Source organism: Opisthorchis viverrini (genome assembly GCF_000715545.1).
Source record: "Opisthorchis viverrini unplaced genomic scaffold opera_v5_565, whole genome shotgun sequence".
NCBI classification, from domain to species: domain Eukaryota; kingdom Metazoa; phylum Platyhelminthes; class Trematoda; order Opisthorchiida; family Opisthorchiidae; genus Opisthorchis; species Opisthorchis viverrini.
Window position 1 is genome coordinate 12,880 of NW_008752229.1, and position 26,918 is coordinate 39,797.

Below are 26,918 nucleotides of genomic sequence, written 5' to 3' on the forward strand. Positions count from 1 at the left end.
GCCCATGCTGCTTCTATCAAACAAGGCGGCTGCAACCTTCAAAGGCCCAGAATCCTGCAGATGGAGTTGCGGTAACATTCCGGGATCCAGTTCGACGACAAGGCCATCGGCTCCAATAATGATCGCGGGGCCCTCAAATTCGTGGCACGTGCTGAATAGTGGAGTCGCATTATTGCAACCAGAGTACCCACCATGCGAGCTTTTCGCGAGAATCCCTGTGGTCGTGATTCACTGCAGGGATACGTGATTGGCTTCGGCATGAAAAGTTTGTCAAATATCTATGACCTCCGCTGTTCGACTACGTTTTCAGTGGTGCCTTGGCATATTCCCGTTTCAGATGAAAGAGCTCCTCCACACGCAACAGGCTAGCTGCTCTCGCAAACCGCAACTGGGCACCAAGTGCCGGTTGCACTCCATCAATGAACTGGTCAGACAGCAAGTGACGGCGTGACTGGCTGTCCAGTTCAGACAAATCCGGTCCAACGACTACTACAGACTTGCGAAGAATATAGTCGCACCGCATCCGGGTACCATCCCGTTCGTCGTAATCCGCCCAATAGCCCCCGGTCGGTCGGCTGGCATATCGATCCCCGCTGCAGGGGCTTCTTTCGCAGTAGCCCAGTTCAACTTCCGGGGCTGCCTTCTGGCCGCGTCCAGGGCCGTCCCCGGCGGCCTCTGAGAAGGATCTCCAGCGCCGCCGAATCACCCCTTGTCGGTATCCAGAACCTCAGCCCCCGCAACCTCCTCGATGTCCTCTAGATAGGTCCGAACATCCCACCCTCAAAGGGCAGTGGCCACGGCATATTCATCCTTGCCCTGGTCATGGCGCCAATTGAGAGAAAGTGGGCCTTCGCTGCCGAGTTATTTACTAGAAAGCACCAACTGACTAGTTAACGACTATGTAACAGGAAAGCAGTACTCTCATGTATATCTTGTTCCCAAAAGATGAGTATCCACCTGATTCTCGAAGGCGTCTTCCTGAATTATTCTGGATACGCACTGATTATCATACAAACGTGAACGAATGCAACGAAGCGATCCCGCGAACTCCATAATAAGTCCCAAATTTCAACAGACGTGGAGTGGATTTACTAAAACGTCACATACTACTCGCGTGTTTCATCAGTAGTGTACACCATTACATTAATACCACTGAATGCCTTTGGTGATTAGAAGCCGTCGTCCGAGGCTCACGTGACCAAGACCCTATAGCGAACAGGCTTCGAACGACGGGCCGTAGTGCGGGGCATCTATGATATGAAGGCGCATCAATAACGTCAACTTATACCACAGGGAAGACTGATTCTATTTTCGGGTAAATTTAAGCGTGCGAGTTGATGAAAAAGTTTCATATTGCACTATTGTGCAATGTCAGAATACATTAGCGATCTCACTACTTGGAGGAGCAGCTTAAATGGGTGTGTTTTGCACAGGGGAACGCTGAATAGAAAGGTTATTTGATCCCGTGAGTCTCTCTTGTCCCTTCAAAATCTGTAAGCTGAGCACACGAAAGACGCGACTGAGAAATTTGAAGACAAACACAACAGATATAACACGAACACCAGTGGAGCAGAACTGCATTAACCGGTGTCTTTCTTCGTTCAGTGAGCGCAATTTGAATTTCGAATGGGGCTGGGAAATCCATCTAGGAATCAAAAACATTCGGTCACAGGGATTATCGCGATGTTTCTTCTGGGTGAAGTGATTCAGTGCGCTAGGTACAGCAAGTTTCCACAAGCTATTCAATAATCTCATTTATGGGCGTAGCTGAATAACCCATGCAAATTTGCTGACGAATTTCTGGGCATATGAGGGGTGAGATGGCCCAAGTGGTTAGAGCGCAAATTACTGACTAAAAGCTTTGTGGTTCGGACCTGACTACTGCCTTGGGCTACGCGGCAGTATCCCAGCCCTCGTGCAACCTTCGGGAGGCATGCCAGTTAGGCACCGAAAGGGTGCTGCAGATGAGCGATTTTTTAATAGACATAAATGCATAACTGTTATGTCTTGATGTACGGTAATGCAACTCTGTATCTGTCCCTTGGCTTCCTGCTCCGCCCACTGTGGAATAGAAAAAGGCACNTCCGTGAGGGGGCGAGAACCGTCGAGTCAAGGTGCTTGACTCGGATTGGCTGGCATTCTGACCAATCAGGGCATGCCCACATCTGGCCCGTGTCCTGCACGTGACACGCGTCCAAATGATGTGATGTTCGGTTATTAGGGACGGCTGGCCCCCGAACAATAACTCTCTTGTGTACGCACGTTAAATTTAGTGGCGATGTGTGAAAATTCACTTGTATTGTTTACCGAATATTTTGGAACATGTAAAGGGAGGTTGGTGCAACGAAACCTTCTGTAACTTTAAAATCACTGTATGGGAAATTTTCAAGCTTTTAATCAACAACTGGCAAGAAAGGCAGCCGGCTGAACAAACCCGAAATCTAAAAATGTGTCGGTTCGTTCAATGTTGCCTGGTAATTCCATCAGAGTGACTGAGTGCAAAGTGAACACATCTTCATTACGTGCTGAATTGCTGAGGTCGGCTATGCGACTTGGATTGGAACTTGATTGTTAAGAGGACACCTAAAACCAAGGCTGGTTTAGTTCGACGACTTTCGCTAGACATCACGTTGATCGCTTTTCATCAGGTGAAACGTGCAACGTCGATGTCTACATTTTAGTATGGCCTCATGTAGCGCACCTCGTGGGTGCAAATTTAATTTATGGGGTATTCGCTGTACCAACCCTCAGCCAATCGCAAACACCGGGAACTTGGTAAAGAAATTCGTTCTCTATGTTAGACGGTAGACTATTGAAAGTTCACTAACCTAATGTACAAGCATTATTATGGATGACATTTAAAATGGATATCTAGAGCTAAAGCTCAGTTAATTTAGATCGGAACCAAGTAGTAAACGTAGTATCTCATTCACGAATAGGACCGTCTGAAAATTCGTCAGTCTTGCGCGAGACATACTAGTGTGATCCTGCCGGGCTACGTGTTTTGTGCGTGTGTGCTTGACGCATGATATCGCCATATGTAGAGCAGCTTTTAAATGAAGACGCCCAAATCATCAGAAAGCAGGGACATAACCACGAAAATACCGACGCGATCGTAAATAGACTAGTCTAGAACAGCAGTGACATTGGGCCCATCCGATGGAGACTAGCTACGAGTTCCCCAGCGAAATACTCAGCTTCACCATCTCAGTAGGACACCTAAATCAGCTAAATTTTCTTTCGAAGTGTCAGTGTCTTTGGACTTGCAGTACAAAAATGACAACGTCACGTAACGGATGAATTGGTTTAGGGAAGCTTAACATCAGATTTTATTGCAATAATCAAACCAGAGCGTTAGGTACTCCTTTGCTACTGTGTGAGCCCGGAGAGGCATCGCTCTCAATTACAACGTTGAAAATTCTAGTTCTACAGCTGACGAACTCAACAGGAACGCTCGAATTCAAAACGGATATGCGGTGACACTTGTAGCTCGGTGGACCCACTGAATCCACTGAGCTATCTCAGGGGATTACATTGGCACATTTGAACTCAACGGTCAAATTTACCGCATTATAATAAAAATAACTGGAACCATTCAGTTCTCAAATGGCTACGTCCAAAACTCACTTCATATTCGACATGATCTTATTCTAATGGACGTGTTACTTAGTCTCAAATCAGACAACCCTGCTTCTGTCTCTTTAGTGTGCAAAGTGACTAAACAAACACTTCTCGCATATAGCTCCAGTAATGTGACCGCATGTTTGCACTTAGGCTCTGGGGAAAATGCTCCGTGAATATAATTAAGGAACTTCTGCAACAAAATGGATAACCTGTGATTGCATACCTCAGCGGTACCTAAATAATAATACATTGGAGGTCCGACTGCGTTCAAGGCTAAGGTAAACATTCGTGAGCAATATTTTGATTGCTCTGATTTAAAAAGTGCCTACTGTCGGATGAAGGAGTAATAAGCAACAATAAGTGGTTTTCCCTTTCACCTGAGTTGACAAAAACCAGTGACCTCTGATTTTAAGTGTAAGAAGAAGGCCTTGCCCACTGAGGAATGCGGACGTACGTTATTTGCTGGACGCAATATTAACCGATCGAGACCAAAAATCAAATATGTGAACAGTGAAGTGTTGGATGAAAATAATAGGGAGACACTTGATAGTTTTGGGTTGGTTGTTAAATATTTTATGCTAATCATATTTTTTCAGGTAGCAGCAGGATGAATAAAATGAATACCCCGTTGTTGGCATTCACCGAAAGAACTGGAGTATGACGCAAAAAAGGGTACCCTGCGCACCAAATTGAACGAAGTTTCGTAAGCGTACTTCCCACCTCTCTGTCGATCAATTCATTATGTGGCGTTCACGCGAATACATTGTTGATCTGGAATTCCAGCTGGATTGGTCAACTTTCATGATTGTAATTTCGCACGTCCCACCGAATCGCACGACACTCTAGGTTTGCTGATGCTTAAAACTACCTAGGGTTATCTCTACGATCCGCCCTGAGTTGGTCAAAATATGGGGTGTAACATAATCGGAATTGAAAATTGAACACGATTCTCGTGTTTTTCAAAAATTGCATCGAACATTTAACCACCTGCCACATAATCACAGGGAACCAGGCATAATATCCTCAGACCTCAGGTTAAAGTGTTGACTCATGCCAACACCCCCGGTGCACCAAGTACCCCCGGTGCTACACCGTTGCGGGCGAGATTAATGTAAAACACCCAAATTTGAGAGTTAAACTCCCAAAATTATGCACAATTTGTGAATAAATAATCGAAATAGGGGAATATAAGGTTTTTGGTCTAAAAAATCCCTAACATTAACTTTTATATCTGAAAACAAAAACACTCGTAATTGACAGAGATAATCGCAATATGGTAGGATTCCATGATCATTTTTCAAAACTTACCCAAAAGTAAACAAGGTTAGCGCAAGCTCGCTTCTTCTAGGTATTCACTAGCGCTTGTTGATTACAAGGGAAAAAAGTAAGAAGCGTGATTAACTTCCAATGTGAAAAAAATTATGCCGTATACAAAGCTCACTATAAAACACAGTTTAACTTACTTAACGAACGATCACTGGACAAGGCATAATAAACATGATTGCTCCTGAAAACGTTTGACCCAAGACGGTTCGAAAAAAAACTAAGCATCAGGCCCACATCTGAGCAAAAGATGGGCCGCAAAAGTTACAAGGCGAAACGGGCTTCTGATTTGCGTCAGTTCAGTCAACCCCAAACGTTATGACAAACCACTTGTAGTCTTAGCTGCTGTGCTCCCGAAAGCATGTCGACGTACCCACCTTAGTCGCCGGACAGCAGTGTCCACTCAGTGTCCACCACAGACCGCTTGGCTGCCAAAGCCAAAAGTGCTCCGGAAAAGGCAAGCCAAACCTAGAACCATCCTAGGAAGTACGTGTAGCTTCTTACCGTAAGAGACGGCAAATTTGAAGCACGAAACTTCACACCCAAGTCACAAGCTCTAGGCTGAACTCACTCACATATGTGATAACAAGCGGCGGAGCTTACCAACGGATGAACCACATGCGTTGGTTCCAACAAAGAAGAATGCAGCGAGAACTGTGCAACAACTGATAGTGGGGAAAACGTAAACTACCAGCTCCATTCCATACACAGTGGTCTCTCCTATTGCGGACTTCGACAGCCAGGGACACAACCCTGATCAAAACAAACTGGAAAATACCTCCTGCACCCAGTTGGACACGATGATCGCCGGCGGAAAAAAGGCAAATACATTAAAAATGAAGCCACACAATATCCGCCAAATCAGACCTCTGATGGATGGTTTCAAGCTTAAGTCCTCCGCGAAAACAATTTTGAGTTCAGCGTCACTAGCAGACTTACTTCTTGGTCCTGCCGTCCATCGTTCAGCGCCTCACAGAGACAGAGCGAGGACATAGTAATATTCCAAGCTCATAATGCGCACATTCATTAGGTGGACTTTTTCTCAATTCGGATAGCAACTGTGTGAAAACCCCCCCTATAGTTGTTGTCCACGTTACTTCCAGAGCCCAGTTTAAAACATTATTGGACACTCATTTATTGGGATGGCGAGCAAACTGCCACGCGCTGAAAACTTAAAGAGCAGTGCTTCACCCTTTTACTCCTGTCTTTCAGACGAGCGACAGCCACTGAACGACAAGACCGAAGCTGTCCCGGAAAAGTTGGGCACAAGCCTTGCTACTGTGTATCAATCAGTGAGAAGCACTTAGAACACCGAAATATGAGCTGATACATCCGCTTGTTTACATGAGTTTCCGATAAGCCGGCCGGATATTGCCACTTTCCCTATCCACATTAATTGCCGTTTCAGACGGCTTTCGCTTTGCATATTAAACGAATGAATAGCCTTATTTGACCAGCTTCTGTGGAAGCGCTAAGCAGGAGGCGTACGCGACTTAAGGATTTTTGGAAAAACCCCAATCATTCTGTGGAGCCAAGCATCCTTCATGCATATTTGTTATGGCAATTGCTTCAATAATCTTTCTGAAGGCAGGGGCCGGATTTCCTATTGTGGGGAGGTTTTCTGCGGACAACTCTATTAACAGGTTTACTTCCCAGTCTGGTTGCTGGCTGCGAGCTATTTCCTATTAGCTCATTACTGAGTTTAAGTAAGTTGTTTGTTTGCTTCTGGAAGAGAGCTTCTGTTAGCCGACGGATACCTGGCTTCTTCATATGCCTATCTGTGGGAAGCCCTAATATTTGCGTGGAAAGTACATAACGCATTTGTGTTTTTTTGCGGTGATCTCCCAAAATCCACCCGGGTATATTCGCTCATCACACTTTCTACTTTCGATTAACCACACGGAGTCACAAAAGTGAATGGTTAAGTGAAAATAGCAGACTAAATAATGTGGCTGTTGAATGCCGCGCTTGTCAACAAAATTTACGTCTTCATCCTGAGTTTATCAGCAAAATAGATAGGCACGGCGCGATCAATTCTTAGAAATTTCACAAACGGATAACTCAAGCGCGAAATTCTCAGCTGAGATTTCGGAGACTGCTTGCCCTTGTGTAGTCCGGAATTTGTGGAAACTCCACAGTTATTAACAAATAACTAGAGCTTCATCCGCAGATTTTACTCAAATAACGTTTGGCTGAGCTTGTGTTCTGGCGGAATGGGGAACACAGTGTTAGTTTTTAATACGAATGAAGAAAACCGGTTACTGACCAACGCATTTCAAATGCCCATACATTTGGTGCAGGCTACTCAGTTTTGTTATGATTACCGCAATCTCATGCTTTTGTAGGCAAATTATTAGTAATGATCGGTGTGCATAATTCATCTCTTATTTTCTGTCCTGCGTGGCCAAGGATACACCAAATGACCACTTTGTATGGTCGCTGAGCTGGGCATGTTCATCGTTGTTTTTTTCATTGGTCTAAGTGAGGTCATCAGTACGTTGTTAATGGCCCTGTGCAGTGTAGTGGGGCGTAGCAATGGGTAGTGCATTGAGCAGTGTTGCATATCTAATAATACACATGCTGCTAGTCAAGACTGACTTTCGACCGTTTGTTGATCGCTGTTCAATCAGCCAGTTCCAGTTTCTTCTGTCGTGGTTAACCGATGACCACGTGGCCTTTGAACCCGGCCTCCCATGTCCTCGTATTCTGATTGGATTTAGAGTGCCGTCTACCGTAGACACCTTATGTTCCGGCTGATAGCCTCGGGTGTAATCAAATTGCCTGACTCAGGTTGCGCACCAATGACCATCTACGCTACCTGAGCTAACAACATTCCTCTCTGTCGCAAACGTTTGTATATTAGCATGGATGGATACAATTTTGACACACTCCTAAATTGCAGCTGGATTGGAACTGCAAATTGGGGTAATCGAAATATAATTGATTGAAAAACCATAAAATTGCTTCTGTGCATATTTGGTGAATAACCAATCAACAACACTAAAACCAATTTTCGTTTTACACCATAGTCTATCCACTCATGTATGAATTGTTTTATATATGTAATGCATTACATATTACAGGCGAATGGAGGAAACAGATTTGCATATCGTTAGTAATAACCTTTACGACGTTCTTGTCAACACAAGTTTGACTTACAGTCAGACAGAAATTTAATTGTCGTAGAAATGGTAAGATGCAATTATATGTTAACACAGTTTCCGCTAAGAAACCAAAAATAGTAATGGGATTTCGGATGACCTTCAGTGACAGCACTCACTGTATATCATTGAGTGCTCACATTGAGTGCTCTCAACCTGCCCCGTCAGATCGATACGTGACCAACACTCTGCCTCTCAGCTGTGCACTGATGACGTCTAATTGACTGGAGACGAGAGGTTTGCAAACTATTTCCCAAGCACAGCGAGCTGATCAAAGACCATTTCATTAAATACCTTTTATTCGCTACGTTTGGCGAACTTGGGTGGCGAGAATAATAGAGCAAAATAACCTTTGTTTTTACGCAATAGAAGCCAAAAACACGACTCGCAGTATTATTTGAATTTTATTTAGTATTTAGTTAAGATGCGGGGTGAATAAGTAGTGTTGACTGTTTTCTTTTTTATTCCGCACCGGCTGCATCAAAACTTTCGCATGATACATGCCACTTGCTTGAACCTGAGAGTGTCTCGACAGCTTGAGCGCGCATAGCGTCCGTCGGGTAAGGTTCCCTTCTGGAAAATATTAAGAAGTATTAGTTAGTTCAATTATGGGCCGTCCAAATTTATTGGTTCATTTCATAGACATCTTGCGATCACTATTAAAACTGGTGTGCAGTAATTTCCGTGAACTTAAGCACCTGATATTTAGACCACGAAAGAAAAGTGTGTTCGTCAATGACACATTTCACATCACACGTTTTGAAATTATTGCGATATCCAATCCGTGTCATTACAAAGAGCATCATTCAAGGCCTGTTGGGTGCTCGACTTCGTTTGTACATATTGTGGATCTCCATGTGATGACGATAATTACCTATTCGCGAAAAGCAGATCGTTTACTGATTTCGTTGTAATGTCGGCGCCCGCATTGAGCGAGCATCTTAAAATTGAGGTCAACACCGTTCATGACTTTTCGATAGGAGCCATCGAACGCAGCTTATTCGGTGCAAATATCATGACCATATGTATTTCCCACTTCGTTAGCATTCTGATTGATAAAGTTGTAAAATGTCCCAATTACCTGACATGGAGAATATTTCATACTTAATACATCGTTCGGATATGCATGGTGTGAGTAGACGCAGCAACAGACAAAATATGACCACAAAACAGCTCATAAGCACAGTTTATAAGGTAATCAAAAAATACACTTCGTGTCAAAAAGGACGAGGCATAACCATTCAGCACGAACGAATAATGCCTACATGTGCAAGGGGTTAGCAGCCGGACGGAAGGTGCAACGTGTTAGACGAGCACCTCATCCGTGGAAATCGCACACGCAATTTATACGAATAGCAGAACCATGTTCAATCAACCTGACCCCACTGACTCAGGTAAACTATGCACATTTGAGAGCGCAATATGAGTGATGTTTTTGCATGTGTTTGGTAGTTTCCTGTGGTGACTATCATTACACAGTGCAATTGTTGCTTTCTTCAGCAAGCGATTTAAACCAAGTCGTTTTTCAGTAAACTTGCAAAAAAAATTAAAGATTTCATTTTGGACGCAAAGTTGCATCAAGTGACTGGTAAATCTTGAAAAATAGTTTGCAAATGCTGTATCGGATATGGCTTTAGTTATTAGTACATCATCGTAAACCTTCATGGTGACCAGTGGGTTCCATTCGGACGGCATTCAGTTAGTTGGAAAACAACGTCTTATCCTCGGGTGTTCTCGCACAGTCAACCCCCCTCCCATGATTTGAGAGAATATTTGCGTTAAAGATTATCATAAAGATCCCATGAAATTTAATCAAGACGACGCTTATTGTTCAGGGAGAAATCCGCAATGACAAATGATAAACGTTGGTAGCAGTAGTTTGCTGTTGAACAATTGTGGATCACTTTTGTTAATGTACCCTATTAGTGGGCGAACATGGAATAACAATGAAAAGTATGGGCTTTTAGTGGTAACATCCGATTTGGATTGATTACGATGGAATTCAGCTGAACGCCTTGTATAAGAAACTATTATCGAAAATGAAGATTGAAATGACCCGCGGCTGATGTACCTCAAACCAAGGTCTGATAATGAATTGTCAGATTGGGGATCTCGCACCGTCGTTCAGAATGCAGTTGAAGATAACTTAATGCATACTGCCGTTTATTTGGATTGAATGTTTGCTCACAACACACCACGACTATGTAGGATATTTCTGATTTCACTCTGTCGACGGGAACGTAATTTCAGTCGATAGCTGGATTTGTAATTGCAGTTCGGCAGTAATCTAGGAATTTGTGAATTCTACGGTTTATGGGTGTACCCGTGGTCAGAGTGCGGTAAATACCGAAACAAAATTCCATGCAGTAAAGACAGTTTGGTCTCCATTTGTAACGTATGACATAATATTTCAGGGGTTATGCTGACACGAAATAGTTCACATGCTGCTTTATACAAGCCGAAGGACAAAGTGCCCATTGTAGGAATGCGTTACACAAGTGGAAGTTTAGTTTAGAGCATACTTCACTGATCATGCTTTCTAATTCTTCCTCTCCCGATTAAAGCAGTGCCATTTTTACTGATTTGGAGGACTCATTCATGTGTGAAATGATGCATGAACCGTATTGCGTTACTAATCAAGGGAATTCTGTGTGGCTCAAAGAACAGCTGAGTTGAGAAATTACATAAAATGGCACGAATGATTCACACCTGTAAGTCATTAGGCATACCTGATGACTCAAGTTTTGGAGCCGATTGTTTCTAAAATATGGCGCAAAATTCACCATGGCTCGACTCGATGACAGGAGAAATCACACAGAAACTGCGTGGTTCAACAGGCCATTTGTAGGTCCCAATGCCCGTATCTTAATTCGCCTAGTACAACATGAATGCGTACAGTACTAAGCGCCTTTCACAAGCGGAGGTGTTTGACTATATAGACGAGGGCGATATGCACTACAATCACATATATGCACGAGTGCAGTGTTTGGTTGCGTAATATGTGAGGCAGCAGGAATCACGTTTCTAACTTAAGTTGCCTCTTATCTATTCAGCTTACTAAAGACGTTTTAACGANATTCACCTTTATCAGTTGAGTAGCGACAGGAACTATTTGTGTCGTAAATGCTGCTCAAATTTTCGCAACAGGTCCAGGATGTGGCTGACTTATCAGCCGGCATTTCTAAACCGATGAGTGTAAAATGTCCGAAACGGTTATCACTAATAATAACAGATCAGCGTCCGTGTATATTCCGTCTATGACTGAGAGTCCATTACGCACCCTGCAATATTTACGCTTACTCGAGCAAATTCGGTCTTAAAAGGATTCGTTTCACTTGTCTGAGGCCGGTGTCGCCACTGTGGTATTTGCGTCGGCTGAAGTATCATTTTCTGAATTTTCTGCATTTCACAATAAAAAGACGGCGATGTCACCATAAAAACTGATTACGGACATTATTTTCTAGACGCCAGGTGTAAAAAAGGACAGCAACCTCTTTATTACCAGATTCGAGAAACGCGAGTTCATGTAAAGGATGCATGCCAGAGCCTCCCATCAGCGGCCTCCCATTCAGAACTTAACGAAAGGCCTTCAAAATGCATATGCATATCTTGAGTTGTTTTGAAACATTGGATTGATGTTCCGCAAGCATAAAATGACGGATAAGTTGGTTAGGTATTCTCCTCCAGATTTGCTACCCGATTATAAGTATCTGTTGTGCCTTCTATCGTTTGACGTGTGCAATAAATGGCGGAAACTCACGGTGCGCAAAAGGTTATTTCATCTTATTGCCCATTCAGTGGTAGAGTTGGTGTGTAATACAGCATACAAAACATATACTTATGAAGTATCATTCCTTCTAAATCCTAGTAACAATATGTGACGGTCCATGTTTCCAAATAACAAACTTGTACATTTTCCACCAGGTTCGCCACCCATTTCAGGTGAAATTTCTAACATTACCACACCAAAGTAGCTCTACTCTGGACTTGGGTTTGTGAATCCTTTTGACTTCAGGGGTTATTTATCCTTAGCTCACTAATTCTCCCTGAAAGCGGAGCCCCCGTAAGCTATCCTACTATTGCTGGATTCTCTCAGTCAATCGATTTGGGGCAGCACCAATTCTGCTAAGCTCCGTGCAATATCTGGGTGAGAGAATTGGTGCGTTAACTTCGCAAGATGGATTTAATCACCTGTACATATCCAGAGGTATTCTTCAAGTAGGACTCTAATTTGATGTTTCGTGCTAAAATGACCGAGACAGACTTTGCTCATTCGGTCGGCACTGGACTAGCTGGTTCCTAAAGTTGCCCTCCTGATCACTGATCGACCTTACATAGTCATTACGGTGGCACATACTGTAAGGCCATTTTCTCCAACCGATCCCATGGGCACCGCCTGATTATGCATTTTGCAAGTGGCGCAGCTAGCGTTATTATGCATAGGGCTTGTGGGTTCAGCATTGCAAATCGAGCGTCCCCACAACCATGGGTCACCGCGTGCTCAGCGATTTGCAGGCCAAACAGGTGTGGAAGGCAAGTGATTTCAGATGTGGTGGAAGAGCAAATAACACACCCCGATTAGCAGCTGTGGAATGAATGAGCATCTTGCGCTACCCCTGTAAGTGTGAGATTATCGATGCGATAAGCTGTGTGTATCTTAGTCTGGTTTCCACAGATCAGTGTGGAGCATCCATTCATCAAGTCCAATTTAATAAAACTTAGAATAGGATGACTCCTTGTAAACAAACGAAGAACATTGGTAATAGAGTACCGCAGCAATACGCAGTGCCGAGTCGACAGAGCTGAAAATGTGCCCCAAAGACATGGCACACGTTCTCCAATCTTTGTTGAGTTGCTATTAAAGAAATGTTAACAAATAGGTATCATTGCTGACCGAAAAACTCCAAGTGGTGAAACAACTAATTTTTGCAGTGACTAAACTTGTAGACCATTACGTCATCAGGTTGCTAAAAAAGCTTCCCGATTAACCTAGTAATTATTACCGAATTACTGGTCACTATTCGAGGAGGCATGTTCATTGTATGTACCGAAGATGATTCCTTTAAATGTGACAAGACATTTGCAACTCGATTGCCAAACCCGGCGAACAGACCAACGATCAATAACCATCTCCGAAATCAACTATGACCTGTTTCAGATTACTCTAGAACCGCGATCAAACTAGGGCACTTTCGTTTCCTATGGCTGTATTTAGTATGCAATCAAAGTTATTCAATATCTATTTGGCCTCCTCGTGAACCTTCATCTGTAGCATGCTTCAGCGTAGCTGAACACATGCACTTTTTAACACTGAATAAAGTAGTCGAAAACCGACCCCGTTTTCTAGGTGAGTTTTGTGTATTGAATGCGTACTTCTTCAAATCTGGGTAGCAAACTACATGGATTTTAATATTTTGCGGCTTCCAACGATACTTTTACACTTCAAGTTAAACATGCGAATTACAGCACTGTACTGTTTTTGATGAATTTTAGTGCCAGCCTTCCCTTTATTTAAACTAGAATGCGGAATTCGCATCTGGCTTTCAAGTACAGTTTTCTTATCTTAGTAGATCTCCGAGGACAGAATTTGTGGCGCAGTCTAAGAGAAAAGTGTACTCTGCGTCTGCAAAGCATAACCGGTGCTGTAGTGTCGGCTGAAACACAGAAGTCCTTAACGAGATCCACTCAGTTACAAACAAATTTGGTTTTGCGACAGACTCACCTGGAACCCAGCTGAATCGGCTGTATCAGGCCTCCATGGTTCAGTTGCTACGATATACGAGATATCGCGATGCATGTATATTCGTAATACACTACCCATGAGGTTGTTGAAAATTCATCGGCAGCCCACAACCGGTTTTACCCTTCCAATTTGGGCTCATCAGGTAGGTGCAGTTCCTGAGTTTCCATCAACCCTACGTTCTACTTGAAACCAAATTGCACGAAATTAGCGAATATACACTCATCTGCAAACAAATTTGATTCTTTCGAGAGACTCACCTGGAACACAGCTGAATCTCCCGTTCATTATTTTCCAGGCTAATTTCGTGCAAATTGGTTCCAAGTAGAAAATAAGTTTGACGGAAGTCTGACCGCGCCTACCTGATGAGCCCCAAGAATGGAGAAACCGGTCGTGGGCTGTCGAATAATTTTCAGCAAACTTATGGGTAGTGCATTACGAATATAAAGGAGTGTTTCATTTCATGAGAAGTGCGCCATAAACTCAGTTCTCGAAGCGAAATATGTCCGGTCTGGGGGTCGTCTTTGCTAAATTTGCTAGCTACATTTCGATCGAAACAGCTTAGTGGTATCGATTCCCGTGCACTTCACTCTGAACTAAGTAATCAAAAAAGTACACTTAGAGAGTGGAACTGAGACGAATTGTTAAATAAAGCACCATTGAAGAAATAATTGTTTTTGTCGCTTCTCATCCGTGCAGCTTCCGTAAGTAGCTGCACTCTGCAGTTGTGGTTGAACACCCTTTACCGTCCTCCAGTTTGAAGACAACATGCGGGTCAGAGATGTCACTTTTCTCAAACTTTCTGTACGAGCTGCTGCTGTCAGCGATTCAGCACTTATTTCTCCATTAACCCTCAGTCTAACCGACTTAATGCGTCACTGTGCTCAAGACCTTTGAGACGGATCGGATGGCCAGTTACTACCCAATTTCTCCGGGAGTTTCGCTTCAGTAAACTAAGTTGCCCCACTTAAACTGCTTTCTGATGCAAATTTCCTCCGGTTTGGGGTTCGTTTATGAAGGCTACTGACGTAGCCCTTTTCGGATGACTTGTACAGCCTGGTCGCCGGATAATTGGAGAGCATATAAGGTGGAGAAATTACAGTACAAAATGTTCAAAGCACCAAGAGTGATCAAAACTTGGTCACATTGCTAGAATTCGAGATTTTCAGAAGCCTTCAATAGTTAACAACCTTCAAGACTGCAGACTATTCTTATACTTTCAGCTTTCCAACATCCAGCAGACATACGAAGCGAACTATCTTCAGTCTAATCAGAGGTGTTTTTTACTGGACGTTTAAGGCGACACCTCCAAGGCCGTATTAATGCACTTTTTACTCTCACGTAGTGTCTGACACTGAGATCACATGGCATTACTCATTTCCGGATACTTACCGGGATAGTTTTTCTTGCTAGCTTTGAGTACTCACTCTCGAGTCAGGCCAACAGTCAACACGTCAGACATGTGTTGGTCACTTCAGCATCGTACCTAAACACGACAGAAGTGACTTGATCACCTCGGTACAGATGGGAAAACTGTGGGTGTGTGTACCTGTCACTCAGGCTAAGCGCAGGCAGTCTGAATAGGACTCTCTTGTTAGCTACCGCACAATATCTTCGCGCCTCTCCAACTCGGTAACGCAACTGAGTTGGATTTGCCTGTTCTCTCGGTTCCGATGAAGTTCACTGATACTTCATTACCTCACTACTGACAAGTGCCTGGTGTATGAATAAATTACCTGGATTTTTCACGACAGCCCTCATTTGAACTGGTGGGGCGAAAAGCTGTGCTGACAGAAAGCCAGATAACCAATGGCTCAATCACAAAAAGTGCTTGATCTACCTCTCTCGTTTGTGCTTCGTCTGTCTCGTTCCCCCTGTCACTCAGTTTAGAGCTCACCTCTCAACCTCTCACCTCTCCCGTCTGAGCACTGCCACTCCCTCCACTTGGAGTTATGAAGATCCAATGAATAATAATGGTAGCTTCCATTTATTAGTTCTAAATGCATCCAGCCATCTCCTTGTCCTGTGGTCTTCCTTGAACGACTGTGAGCAATAGGCCTATGTGTTTGCCTCTTCGTTCACACTGTGTGAGCTTTTTTAATAATAATAATAAAAGCTCGTTTATGATGTCCTCCAGCTGAATGTGCTGCACACAGGCCGCCTCATGATTCAGTTCGCACGATATTCCAGATATCGCAGTATATTTTCACGAAGGAAACTACTCACAAGGTTGCTGAAAATATACTGCGATAACTCGAATATCGCGCCAACTGAATCATGATCCTGGTTCATTGTAGCGTACGCAGGACGACCATCATTAACAGTTCAGTACATACGACCATCATCCATTTCCCCGATCCAGACATTATCCAGGAAGAATTCTGATGATAGCTTACCTGAGGGCGAAGGGGACAACGAAGCTGGTTTTGAAAAAATTGAGTCCGTGTGCTTCTATAATGTGCTACCATGTCAAATCCCCATTGTTTTTTTTCAGAGAGCCCCTAATGCCAGCCCACCTGAAATAAAAGAATTACTAGTCTCTGGTATCTGGTGGTCTTTTTTCACGAACGTCCACAATCGGTGCATACAACTGCCGAAGCCAATGTAAGTGCTAAATCTCATAGCATACAAGTTGGGGTTGTATGAAACTGAAAATTAGAAGAAACACGACTAAAATCCAGCAACGTCAAGAGTTCAATTCTCACCAGAAAGAAGTGGTTCCACAGTCTGGGCGTCATAATACCGAGCTCAATAAATACGGATATGGATGGCTGACTGGCACGTCAGCGTGATACGATAGTGACATGATTGTAGATTTTTGACGTCACCGACCTCAATGTCCAAAATCATCTTTCTTTCACCATGTTTCATCGCTGAGATGTCAATTTCTTGTTTAAGTGAAGTAAATGAGAGTGAATATGTTAATCCAAGTGATCGAGCGCTAGGTAGGTTAAAACAAAAGGGCGAGATTCGTGGTACTGTGGACGGAGTTCCGTCCATCATCAAATGGTCGTATTCTTTCATGCATTCAACCGAGACTGGCCTATGCAAGATTCACCTTGTCTGGCATGCAAACTTATTTCACCAAGCTGCCATGGGGCCCTCACAATCACAGGAGAGCTGTCCCCAGTCAATAAATTATAAAGAATATGATATTTAGAACATTGGAAATAAACTGCCTCCCTTATACAAGTAACTGCAGTAAATTCCAACCGTTTTCTGGTAACATACTGCTAGCCCAGCAAGAACACAGTGTGCACATTATTCGACAGGGAATTTCAATCCGAAAATTTCAAAGTGTTTAGGTCAGTGTAATTTAGGATCAGCTTATGCCCGAATTTCTACGAGGAATTATTACCAAGTCCGGGTTTACTTTTACCAATACAAAACTACTGAATAAAATGCCGACGAGTTTCCGTTTCTGGAAGTTAGCTGGTTCCCCATAACACGGTTAGCATTCAAATACAGAATAATCGATGACCCTCATCGTGAAATCCACACACGGCTCATGATGTGGATGGCGTCTGCGTGCGGACTTGCTGCAGCCACTTGTCTCCATACATTGTACACATCGTCATATATGGTTTGATTCCCCAAGTAGCAAAGCTACATAGAGAGTTATTTAAAATCAATTCAAGATACCAGACAAATCGAAACATACAATCCTAGTGAAATGTACGCAAAATTTCACCCGCAAACAAAAGGCTACTCTTTGAAGTTCATGAACAGTGAACTGTAGCTTTGAAGCAGATGTGACAGTAATGACTACAAAACCAGTATCTACAACACATCCATGTTTCTAGTATTTTATTTCGCCTTAGACAGCTTTGTCAAGCTCCGTTTTTTTTTTCAAATGTTACGCGAATCGGATTCCAGCATTCAGTACACGATCTTACGCCACTGACCGCAGGTATAGTAAACAACTTCTGATTCGGTCGAATTGCGACGATAGCACTACCTTTGAATGCTTTACCATAACTATTTTCGGCGTATGTAGGCGGGCGTCAGCCTAGCGAAAAGTACAACCACCAAGGCCGTTGAGACAGCCAAAAACTCCCCGGGAGTTGAGGTCTCCGTCACGGAATCGAACGAGACTGCCTACAGCTGATTGATCACAGTTCCACCAACTGCGTTTTCGCTTCGACAGAAACCTGGATATAAGCTGTAGCGCCTCATTCAGAAAAGCTTGAATTCTTCCCATTCTGGTCTGTTCTGTGTTTGCCACCATAACGGATATCTAAAACATTTGCGAAACTATCAGGAAGGTCAGATTCCTGAAAGCAACCACAGAATGCCCGGAATCTACCGAGACCCTCAATTCAACCGGACGCCGACCAGACTGCCCTGAATCAAAGCCAGGCAACGCGAGATACGGTTGGATCAAGGTCAGCCAAACGCCCCCTCAATATGTAGCGTGAAACGGGTGTACGTTTTGCACCCACTCACTTGTTCGCACAAGGGCTGTTGTGTCCCTTGTCGGCGTGTCCATTTTTAAGCACTGAGCGGCACAGCAGACAGATATGACAGAAACTAAGCCAATGACTCGTCGAATTTTTTTGTCGAAAACTTCGGGTCCTTGTTATTTTTACCAATCTTTTGGAGTAATGGAACGATTCTCATAACACTTCGGAAGGGCTTAAAATTCTCTATTCGAAAAAGAACATAGTTGCTCTCTGTTACATGGGATCTTCAAGTTATGTACCGAATTGCGTTGCGGTCAAGTTGAACAAACTTAGTTGACTAGTGCAGACGCAGACCGTAGACGTGGACACAGTACAAACATCCTAGAATGCCGACAGCACAACAGCTGTGTTTCGCTGTCGTTAAAAGGTGACTATCATTGAGTATCCAGTCAAGCAAGGATCTTTCCGCCGGGTAACTTAGCCAGATGCCAGCCACTGTGCATCCAGCTGCAGTGGCCTCCGGAGTCGAGTAGACACTGATAAGGCAGTTAGCTCAAACACTGCTTGCATTTTGAATTGTTCTTTCCGCTAACTAGCATCGAGTCCAGTGTGAGAACAACAGCAGCTTGTCGTCCCGCTTGCTCCACAGTGCAGGTAGCGAAAGCCACCAAATACACCGAGCATCGAAGCTTGAAGGTCGATTTCGAGATGGTCCGCAGAGGTTGGGACCAAGACCAGTGTAAGACGAAGGAGGTCGTCAGTCTCAAGGGATGGGCCTACAAGGTGAGGGTTACCAGTGGGATGGAGAGAAGAGGAGATGAAGAGGAAAGAGGAAGGCGTCAGTAGCAGTCCGTTTTCGCTTACGCGTCCTGTTGTATGCAAATGCGATCAGGCAGATAACACTCCGCGAAGACCTTTGCGCCATGACCGTGTTTTCAGTTGCAGAGAACAAGGCTGTACTCAGCCTGGAATACTGCCAGAGCTCAGACTTAGCCCAGACTATCCAGGCATAGACAGGAGGAGGATTAGGACCAAAGATTTTGACTCGAAACCCTGACCAGGAGTGAAATTTGGTACATTATATTGCCTTAAAAACAAGTCGCCACACTTCCCACTCCCAATCTGATCAGACCTCTCACCTGGCGTGAAACCCTGGGAGCGTCTTATTGACATCCTTAGCCCGTATAGCTCAATGGAACAAGGTGACATTCAAGCCGTCACACTATGGTAAAAGCCTGTCTCTTCCAGAAGGACATTTCAGAGTAGATAGAGTATTTATTTTTTTGCGTTTTTGTATTTGAATTTTTCTACTACACAGTAAATAGATATGAAGTCTTTTTGACAGCAGTTCTATTGTATCGAGGCAATCAGTGGTGAATTATGGTCTGTTGTGAACTGTCTGGATTCGAGCCAAAACTTTGGTGCAAGTGCTATCCAAATGGTGAGTGGATGTACGCACAGTGGCTTAATGATGATGAACAACAAAGCAGGCGTCACAGTTGCTTGCAATGCGCGCACAAAGAAACATCTGTTTCAACCCCAGAGATTCAATATAAGTAACGGCATTCAGAATTTCTAAAATGAATGTTGCAAACCGACTGCCTATTGGGATACTCACTCCCCCCACGTAAAACCGCTTTTCCATACATTCATCATCGTGGGGACAGGCAATCGAGCGCAGGTTGCCGCAGTTCCATTGTGGAATCGTGGCGTTGGTGTACCGGATCGTCACAGCAACGATAAACGCTGGCACCTGACTGTCTCCGCCAGCCTTGTGGCCTTGACGCAGAGCCACGCTAAAAACAATTGAATGGAATAGGGCACTGCAGTGTTGGGCACAACTTTGCTCCTCCAGTAACCATGCCAATTCCATGACCGGCCTATCGGCTAACACAAGCCTTTTCCGTCTTGTCGGTAATTGGGCTGCGGGAACTCTACAGCGTAGCTTGAAACGCTAACGGAAGGTAGGCCTGAACAAGCCCGTATTTCTCACATCAGGTGTCTCAGCCAAGGTAGTCTTCATGCTTGAATTCGGTGGGTAGAACGTAGGACCAGACCCGCTAAACCGTCCCATCGTATTAGGTTATCTATGGTCGAACCGCAGATTCTGGTGCGTGGCCCTAGACGATGTGCACAGGATTGGACGATCCGTCGATCCATAAAAAAATCTTCCATATTCAGAATAAAGCGCGGAGACGGGCGGTTGCCCATCCATCTAGCGGGCTCTTTAGCCATTTCCACTTGATTCCCTTACCGTATCCAGACTCCTCTGCAAAATGCATTCCGACCAGCTGTTGGGATTCCAACTCAAAACAGGGCAGACCGGAAAGCTGTTCTGGTCTGGTCAGTTGAACAACTTATGGCAAATTCTTCTGTAAAACTGACTGGCAACTTAGTCATACAGCTTGCTTACCATCGATTCCGACTGCACCTTGGTTACTGAGCACTCCTCACTTGTTCATTCCTACTGAAGAAAAAAATCAAATTCCATTAAGCCTCTTCCAGGGGTACTTCCCATTATCTCGCACCTCAATCATTCAAATCATAAATTCTATCCTGAAGACTGTGAGCAACATTCAGACCTGGCAAGAGGACAACTTTCACAGACCTATAACTTTGTGTCTTTGGATACCCACTATTTTGAAATCTAAACATCAAATGCGTTCACTCGCGCACAGGAAGTTGTTGAGGGCGTCCAAGTTAGAATTGATTTATCTATGTAATGGTCGCGGGTGAGTCGCACCTCAAGTTTTTTTGTATTGAACTGAGAATCCGCCATGGTACAAAACTGTCCTCAAGTCTAAATCAGGAACCAGCGCACCCAAATTCAGTTAACCGTAGTCTTCGTGCGCTCGACCCATGTAAGACGGGTCACTTACAGGCTATGTTCGGTCAACCACTGGAATCAGGTCAAGGGAATCCTTCACGAAGTGAGACCTACAGGATGAACTGGTATAAGTTTTTAACTATGCCCGAACCGTGATTTCATCCAAGCATCTCTGATGCACTGGTACTACGGAACAAGCGTGAATGTTGACCCGGTTCGTTCGAGCAATGTCGAGCGGTCGACTATTACACACGACTTGAGCGAATGAACAAAGATTGACAATATAGAACTAGGTTGGAGCTACAGTAGTCCAGTCGGTGCCGAGAATCGGATGACGTCCAGCTGAAGCTTTGTGAATTTATAGGGGTTTTCTAGGAGTAGGTAATGTTGCCCATAAGCTTGCCAAGCCCTAAGTGCGACTCACTATCGATCGACATTGGATTGAGTCAGTCAGGTAAAACCATGCCAGATATGAATGTTTTTGTGAGTCAGTGTTCGCTGCCATGTGAAAATCACCGCAGACTCGGAATTTCCTATTCGGTCAGCCCTACTTGAACATTTTGAGTAACCACAAAATGCCATAGTGATCACTATCTCCATGAGTTGGTATTTGGTCGGACGCCGTTTTCAGGGTTTTTACCAGGAGTCAGTGTCAAGGACAGGATCGGAGGAATTCGTTTCCCTGTTTCAGAAATTCCCCCAAAACCAGTTCCGTTCAAGGGGATAATGGTACTTGTGGTGAATGCCAACAAACCCTCCCTAAGGTGAACATTCTTCACCATAAGCCTCCTGGCCATTCCCCATCAGCGTACTTTGTTCAGGAGCCAGCCTCATTATTGGGGTAACTAGTTAACTCCGATGTACGACGGAGCATCATTCTTAACGTTTACGAAAACTGGGCACATCCGATGCAATGGGAAAACACCATCAGCAGTCTAGTGTTCCTTCATGATTGTCTAAAGGTGTGCAAATTTAGACATCTACCTCTTCATGACAGCGTTCTTTTGATGCGGTCATTTGATCAATTCAGTTCATTCTTCCTACTTTCTTCCATGCACACATACCCATACAGAACATCAAGTTTTGCGGTTGAGTAGGGAAGAAATTCATAACTTGCTAGGAATAACCCAATCGGCCTTCGTCGGCTTTACATGGAAATTCCCAAGTACTTTTTTTTTACCGTGAAAGGCTTTTACCTTAAAACTGTCATCCTAAACTGACGACAAGTATGGGAAAACTAGACGCATAGGAATACACTGGACATACCCCTCAGTGTACATACTCCCGGTATGTTCACTCTTTCTAACGTAGTGTAATTTCGGTTGTTTATGGTATCCTTAAATAGTAGCCACCACACCCCTGCTATCAGTTACAGCAAATTCGCCGTACAACTGTAATATCGGTCTTCACAAATTCATCAGGTTTTGAAGTTACCCGAATTCGACCATCACACTCTTCTGCTAGTAAGAATGACGACTGACCAAAATGGAACAAACATCCATTTCGAGGACCTTACCAATCAAGACTCAATCATGAGGAAAAGGTGACAAACTTGCCTACAGAAGGCATATTAAGAAAAGCCCGGGTAAACTCCAGATACGGTGACTGAAATCAAGCATTGATGTGTGCTACAGTCCACGAAAGGGACATTTCCTAACGAATACAAAGATAAACCTGGTTCTTAATTCCGCTCTTTCTTCTAGGTCTATCCCACAGCACGCATGCTCTCCATTCCACATACTGACCATCACAACATCGAATCCGGTATAAGTGAGAATTCAGCCATCACCGGATAAATGCTAGGTTTTCGCTCTGTTTGAGGTTGTACGATGAATATGAATTAAGGACTCGATCACTACCACAAGCGGGTCGGGTGAGATTTCGTAACCCTATACTTCTTTCTGGTAGGAGAGTTATTTCCCCCCACTTAAATTGTGAGAAAATTACGTACCCAACTAAGCGAGAAGGAATCCGCTCTGGTCACCGACATAAAAATGTGGGTATCATTGCGTAAAGCTCATCACGGATCATCAAAAGCAGTTGGTATGAATTCGTGGTCACTAGAGTGATGTAGCGTGGACACTGTGTACGTGAATGCTCCTGACATAAAGAACATCAGTAGTACTCCTCAGACCAACAGGCACGCGGAACATCTTGTGATGAGTTATCTTCAGCTCAACCCAACTGCTATCAGTCGCTTCGCCAAGCTTGCTACAGCCTAACGTCCTCACGTACGCTAATATCCGAACTTTCGCCAGTTCTACCTACCTAGCTAAGTACCTACGCTTAGGCGAACTTTAGCTCAACTGGGCTGCGGTTACCATGGCTCAACCGTCCACGCACTCGCAATCCATATGTACTTTTGAGCCAATTTTCAGGGTCACATGAACGAATCAACACCCACAGGCACGTGATTCGAGTGTCTTGCCCCGTCGCCGCCCACGCAGGAACATCAAGTGGTATACTCTTGGCAGTTAGTGCCCTTAGGCGGTTGGTCTCGGGCACATGGAAGCTGAAGTCCTGTTGGGAAAAACGACGCACTTAAATCAGATACCGGTAACATATAATAATAAGAGGATGATCTGGTATCGTTTAGGAGTCTCAATACATGAAGATTTCACCTGCTTCTAAACGAAAGCGCCAAAAAACTATTTCCAGTTCCAAGTTTTCCTAGGACAGAAATCTGAAAGTATAACCATTTCAGTCGCTAAACAGATACAGCTTCGTCATGTTGGTAAATTCGCCCTTAGTTGGCACAAGCGATTCAAAGCAAACGAATGAACTTGGTCTAAGCTAATGTACTTGGATGGCTAAAAACAGTGAAAGTCAAAGAAGCCGGATGAACGGAAATCCATCATCAATCTAATGATGGCGATGTCCGGATGTCAGCGGGACTACTAACGCCAAGAATGCGGATAGACCCCACGCCAGGTTGTCTAGTGGAAAGCTACTCCATAGCGTGAGACAAACAAGCGTTTTCCGAACGTGACCGCCTACTTGTGGGGCCAACGCACTCCTGCAAAAGGCATAATCCCAAAACCACTGATGATGCATTAGCCTAACTTTTTTATTCGATCCAACGGTGATATCGCGCAGCTGCCGAAATCCAAAGTGTGCGGTAGGACGTAATGAGAATATTTGTAAAACGGTGTATGTAAAAGGCACACTGGAACAAGATTTGAAGAGATGCTCAAGAAATATGACCATATAGCTCTTCCAATAGAACGGTCTCAAACGAATGATTAACAGTAGAATCTGATGTGTACATTACCAGTTCGCTTAAGTTGTGTGAGTTTGGGCACAATTGGGGCTGAGTGAATCAGAATGTACTTCTCCCGATAGAGTGTTCAACACCTTGGTCCCTCCAAACTCGTGCAAAAGTGACATGTTATTCATATTCATTTGAAGAGGTGGAACTTCTGAAGATGAATTCGACATCAACTCAACAGACGAGTCATTTGTTGCTTTTCTTTGTAATCGCTTCTGATGACGTCGTTGGTGGGCAAGACGATGGTCCGTTCGATAAAAGGATTTCGGGCAAACTGAGCACCGAAACGGTGGGTCCATATTATGCTTCCTCCGATGCCGTGTAAGCTCATCCGACCTACCAAAACGCTGCCCGCAAATTATGCCCAGGATTTCATCAATTCGTTGCTTTCCCCTCCCCCACTTTAAAGCTGAAGGGAAAGGTGCAGATGTACGGTTGTTCACCTAAAATCCGAGAAGAGGACACTTGTGAAGGACATAATTAGACTGAATTGTTCTGCCAAATACATTGGGGAAACTCCTCTTCCCGGAAAAGATCCGTTAGTTGCTACTTACTTTATCTTATCAACTTCTGGTATACAGGCACTTATAAACGTGTTACGCCGATGTGAACAATGTCCACTCACGGCGAATACTTGTCTACTGTGACAGGTCGTCCTTTCTTCGAAAAGATCTCACTGTACGACAAGATACCAATGATCCCATAATCCCCGATCTTATTAGACTAAGGCATTGAATACGGTAGTAACCGTTTATAAACCAGTATTGTCTTCCACATACCATAATAACAGACTCAGCTGGAAATTAGCCAGACTGACTTTGGACAGAGCACGTGTGTCCGCTGGTGCACAGAGGAAATGAGTTTTCTTCATTCTGAATTTCTGCTAGGGTAGTGCAGCTCTTACTGTCCACAATGGTCGATAAATTCGGCGATTTTGACGCCTCTTCGATTCCGTCTCACTAGACCCTTTCTAAGTAATGCTTATCGTTGGATGTTAACATGATACCCTATTTTAGGTAGGTATTATCAAGTCAGAGTGACGTAAGCTTCTTGATTCTTTCTACGACAGCTTTCTGAACGAAAAGTGGAAACCATATCTAGGGATCTAAAACTATCTTGAAGACTGACATGTGTAACTTAGTGTCCCCAAACAGACCTAGTAAACGAGTTTTCCACACCGCATGACGGGACGCTGTTTCACGGCTTCGACGTCTTTACCTTTGGGTGATGTCAAAAAAAATTATTGAGATCTAGACCAAACCCGGCAGCCATCGATATATCCATCTTAGTCATTGCTATGTCTTTCCAAGCATGCACTTCTGTGACGCACAATCTCTAACTCTGTTCAATGGAACAGTGGGCTTTGGAAGAATGTCTCATGTGGGTTCACTGTGTAAAATTCCACGACGCTTTGGGGACTTTTTGTGACGATCGAACGACAACCGTTAACACAAGTCTCATTCACTTAGGTGTGCATTAGGCACACAGTATAGTGAAAACCGATGAAAACCATTGTTTTCAACATGCTATCTATATGACTTACCTGTATGTTTTCGAAAGTGCGCCTTTAAGTAGCTTGGTCTTGTATAGCTCTTTGCACAACCTTGTGAAGAAAGAAAAGTGGACAAATTGGCCTGGTACATGATGTATTGGTGAGGTATCAGTGCGAGGCTGTGAGTCTGTATGTGTGGATCAACAAGCGAAATCTAGTGCGAAACGCAGCTCAGTTCAGACAACTCATTATCCCCAGTCCGGATAAGAAGGACCTATTATTGTGTCCAGCAGGTATCGAAAACAGTGAAACAAATTTTACCTGTTGAACGACGTACGTACCCACAGTTGACCACATGCCAAAACATTCTTTATTCGCGGAGCTAACATTCATTTTAGGATAATTTACAAAGTAGGTTCTCACAGTATCGTCATGCTGTGGACTGTTCAACTGCCTTTATCCAAGAAGGGTAATTCATGGGTAACGTTCCTGGGTTTCGCAAGCAATGAACCCAATTCCTGGTTACCACCGCAATTTGGAAAAGAAGGGATCATCACAATAATGCATTGATCGTCTTCCTGTTATTTAACGACATCATTGCAGGCGGTGTGCACCAAACTTCGCATCTTGGCGACACTGGGAAAGATAGCTAGCTAAACATCCATGAGGCACATCTGAATACACACTGGAGGGTTCGATGCTGGTCCAATCTATGGAAGATTCAGGCGGCTGTCTCAGGAATGCTTATAATTCTCGTATAAATCCCGGTAAACCGGTAAACAGGGACGCTGTATCCTTCATTGCATGATACGTGATCCCAAGGATACTATCGAATCAGAACAAAACGGCCAGTTAAGCTTCCTCGATGTCAATGTTAAAAAGAAGACCGACGGGACCATAGAACGCAAGGTCCACAGAAAGCAAACGTGGAAAGGTCAGTATACTCACTTTGATAGCTTCGTTCCGTTGCAACAAAAACGCAACCTAATTAGATGCCTGACCGAGAGAGCAATGAAGATATGCTCACCCGAATGCTTAGAAGAGGAACTAAAGTTCTTGGGACGCACATTCCTGCAGAAC

The 26,918-nt window shown here is 44.0% G+C and overlaps 1 protein-coding gene across 1 annotated transcript; it reads right to left on the reverse strand.

Annotated features, from left to right (window-relative positions):
* Positions 1 to 298: 298 nt before the first annotated feature.
* On the reverse strand, positions 299 to 20,124 carry T265_11737 (hypothetical protein; the record flags this gene model as incomplete). The annotated part of the gene is made up of 2 exons (XM_009178476.1): positions 299 to 675; positions 19,899 to 20,124. Coding segments are annotated over 2 exons (228 nt in total).
* Positions 20,125 to 26,918: the final 6,794 nt, after the last annotated feature.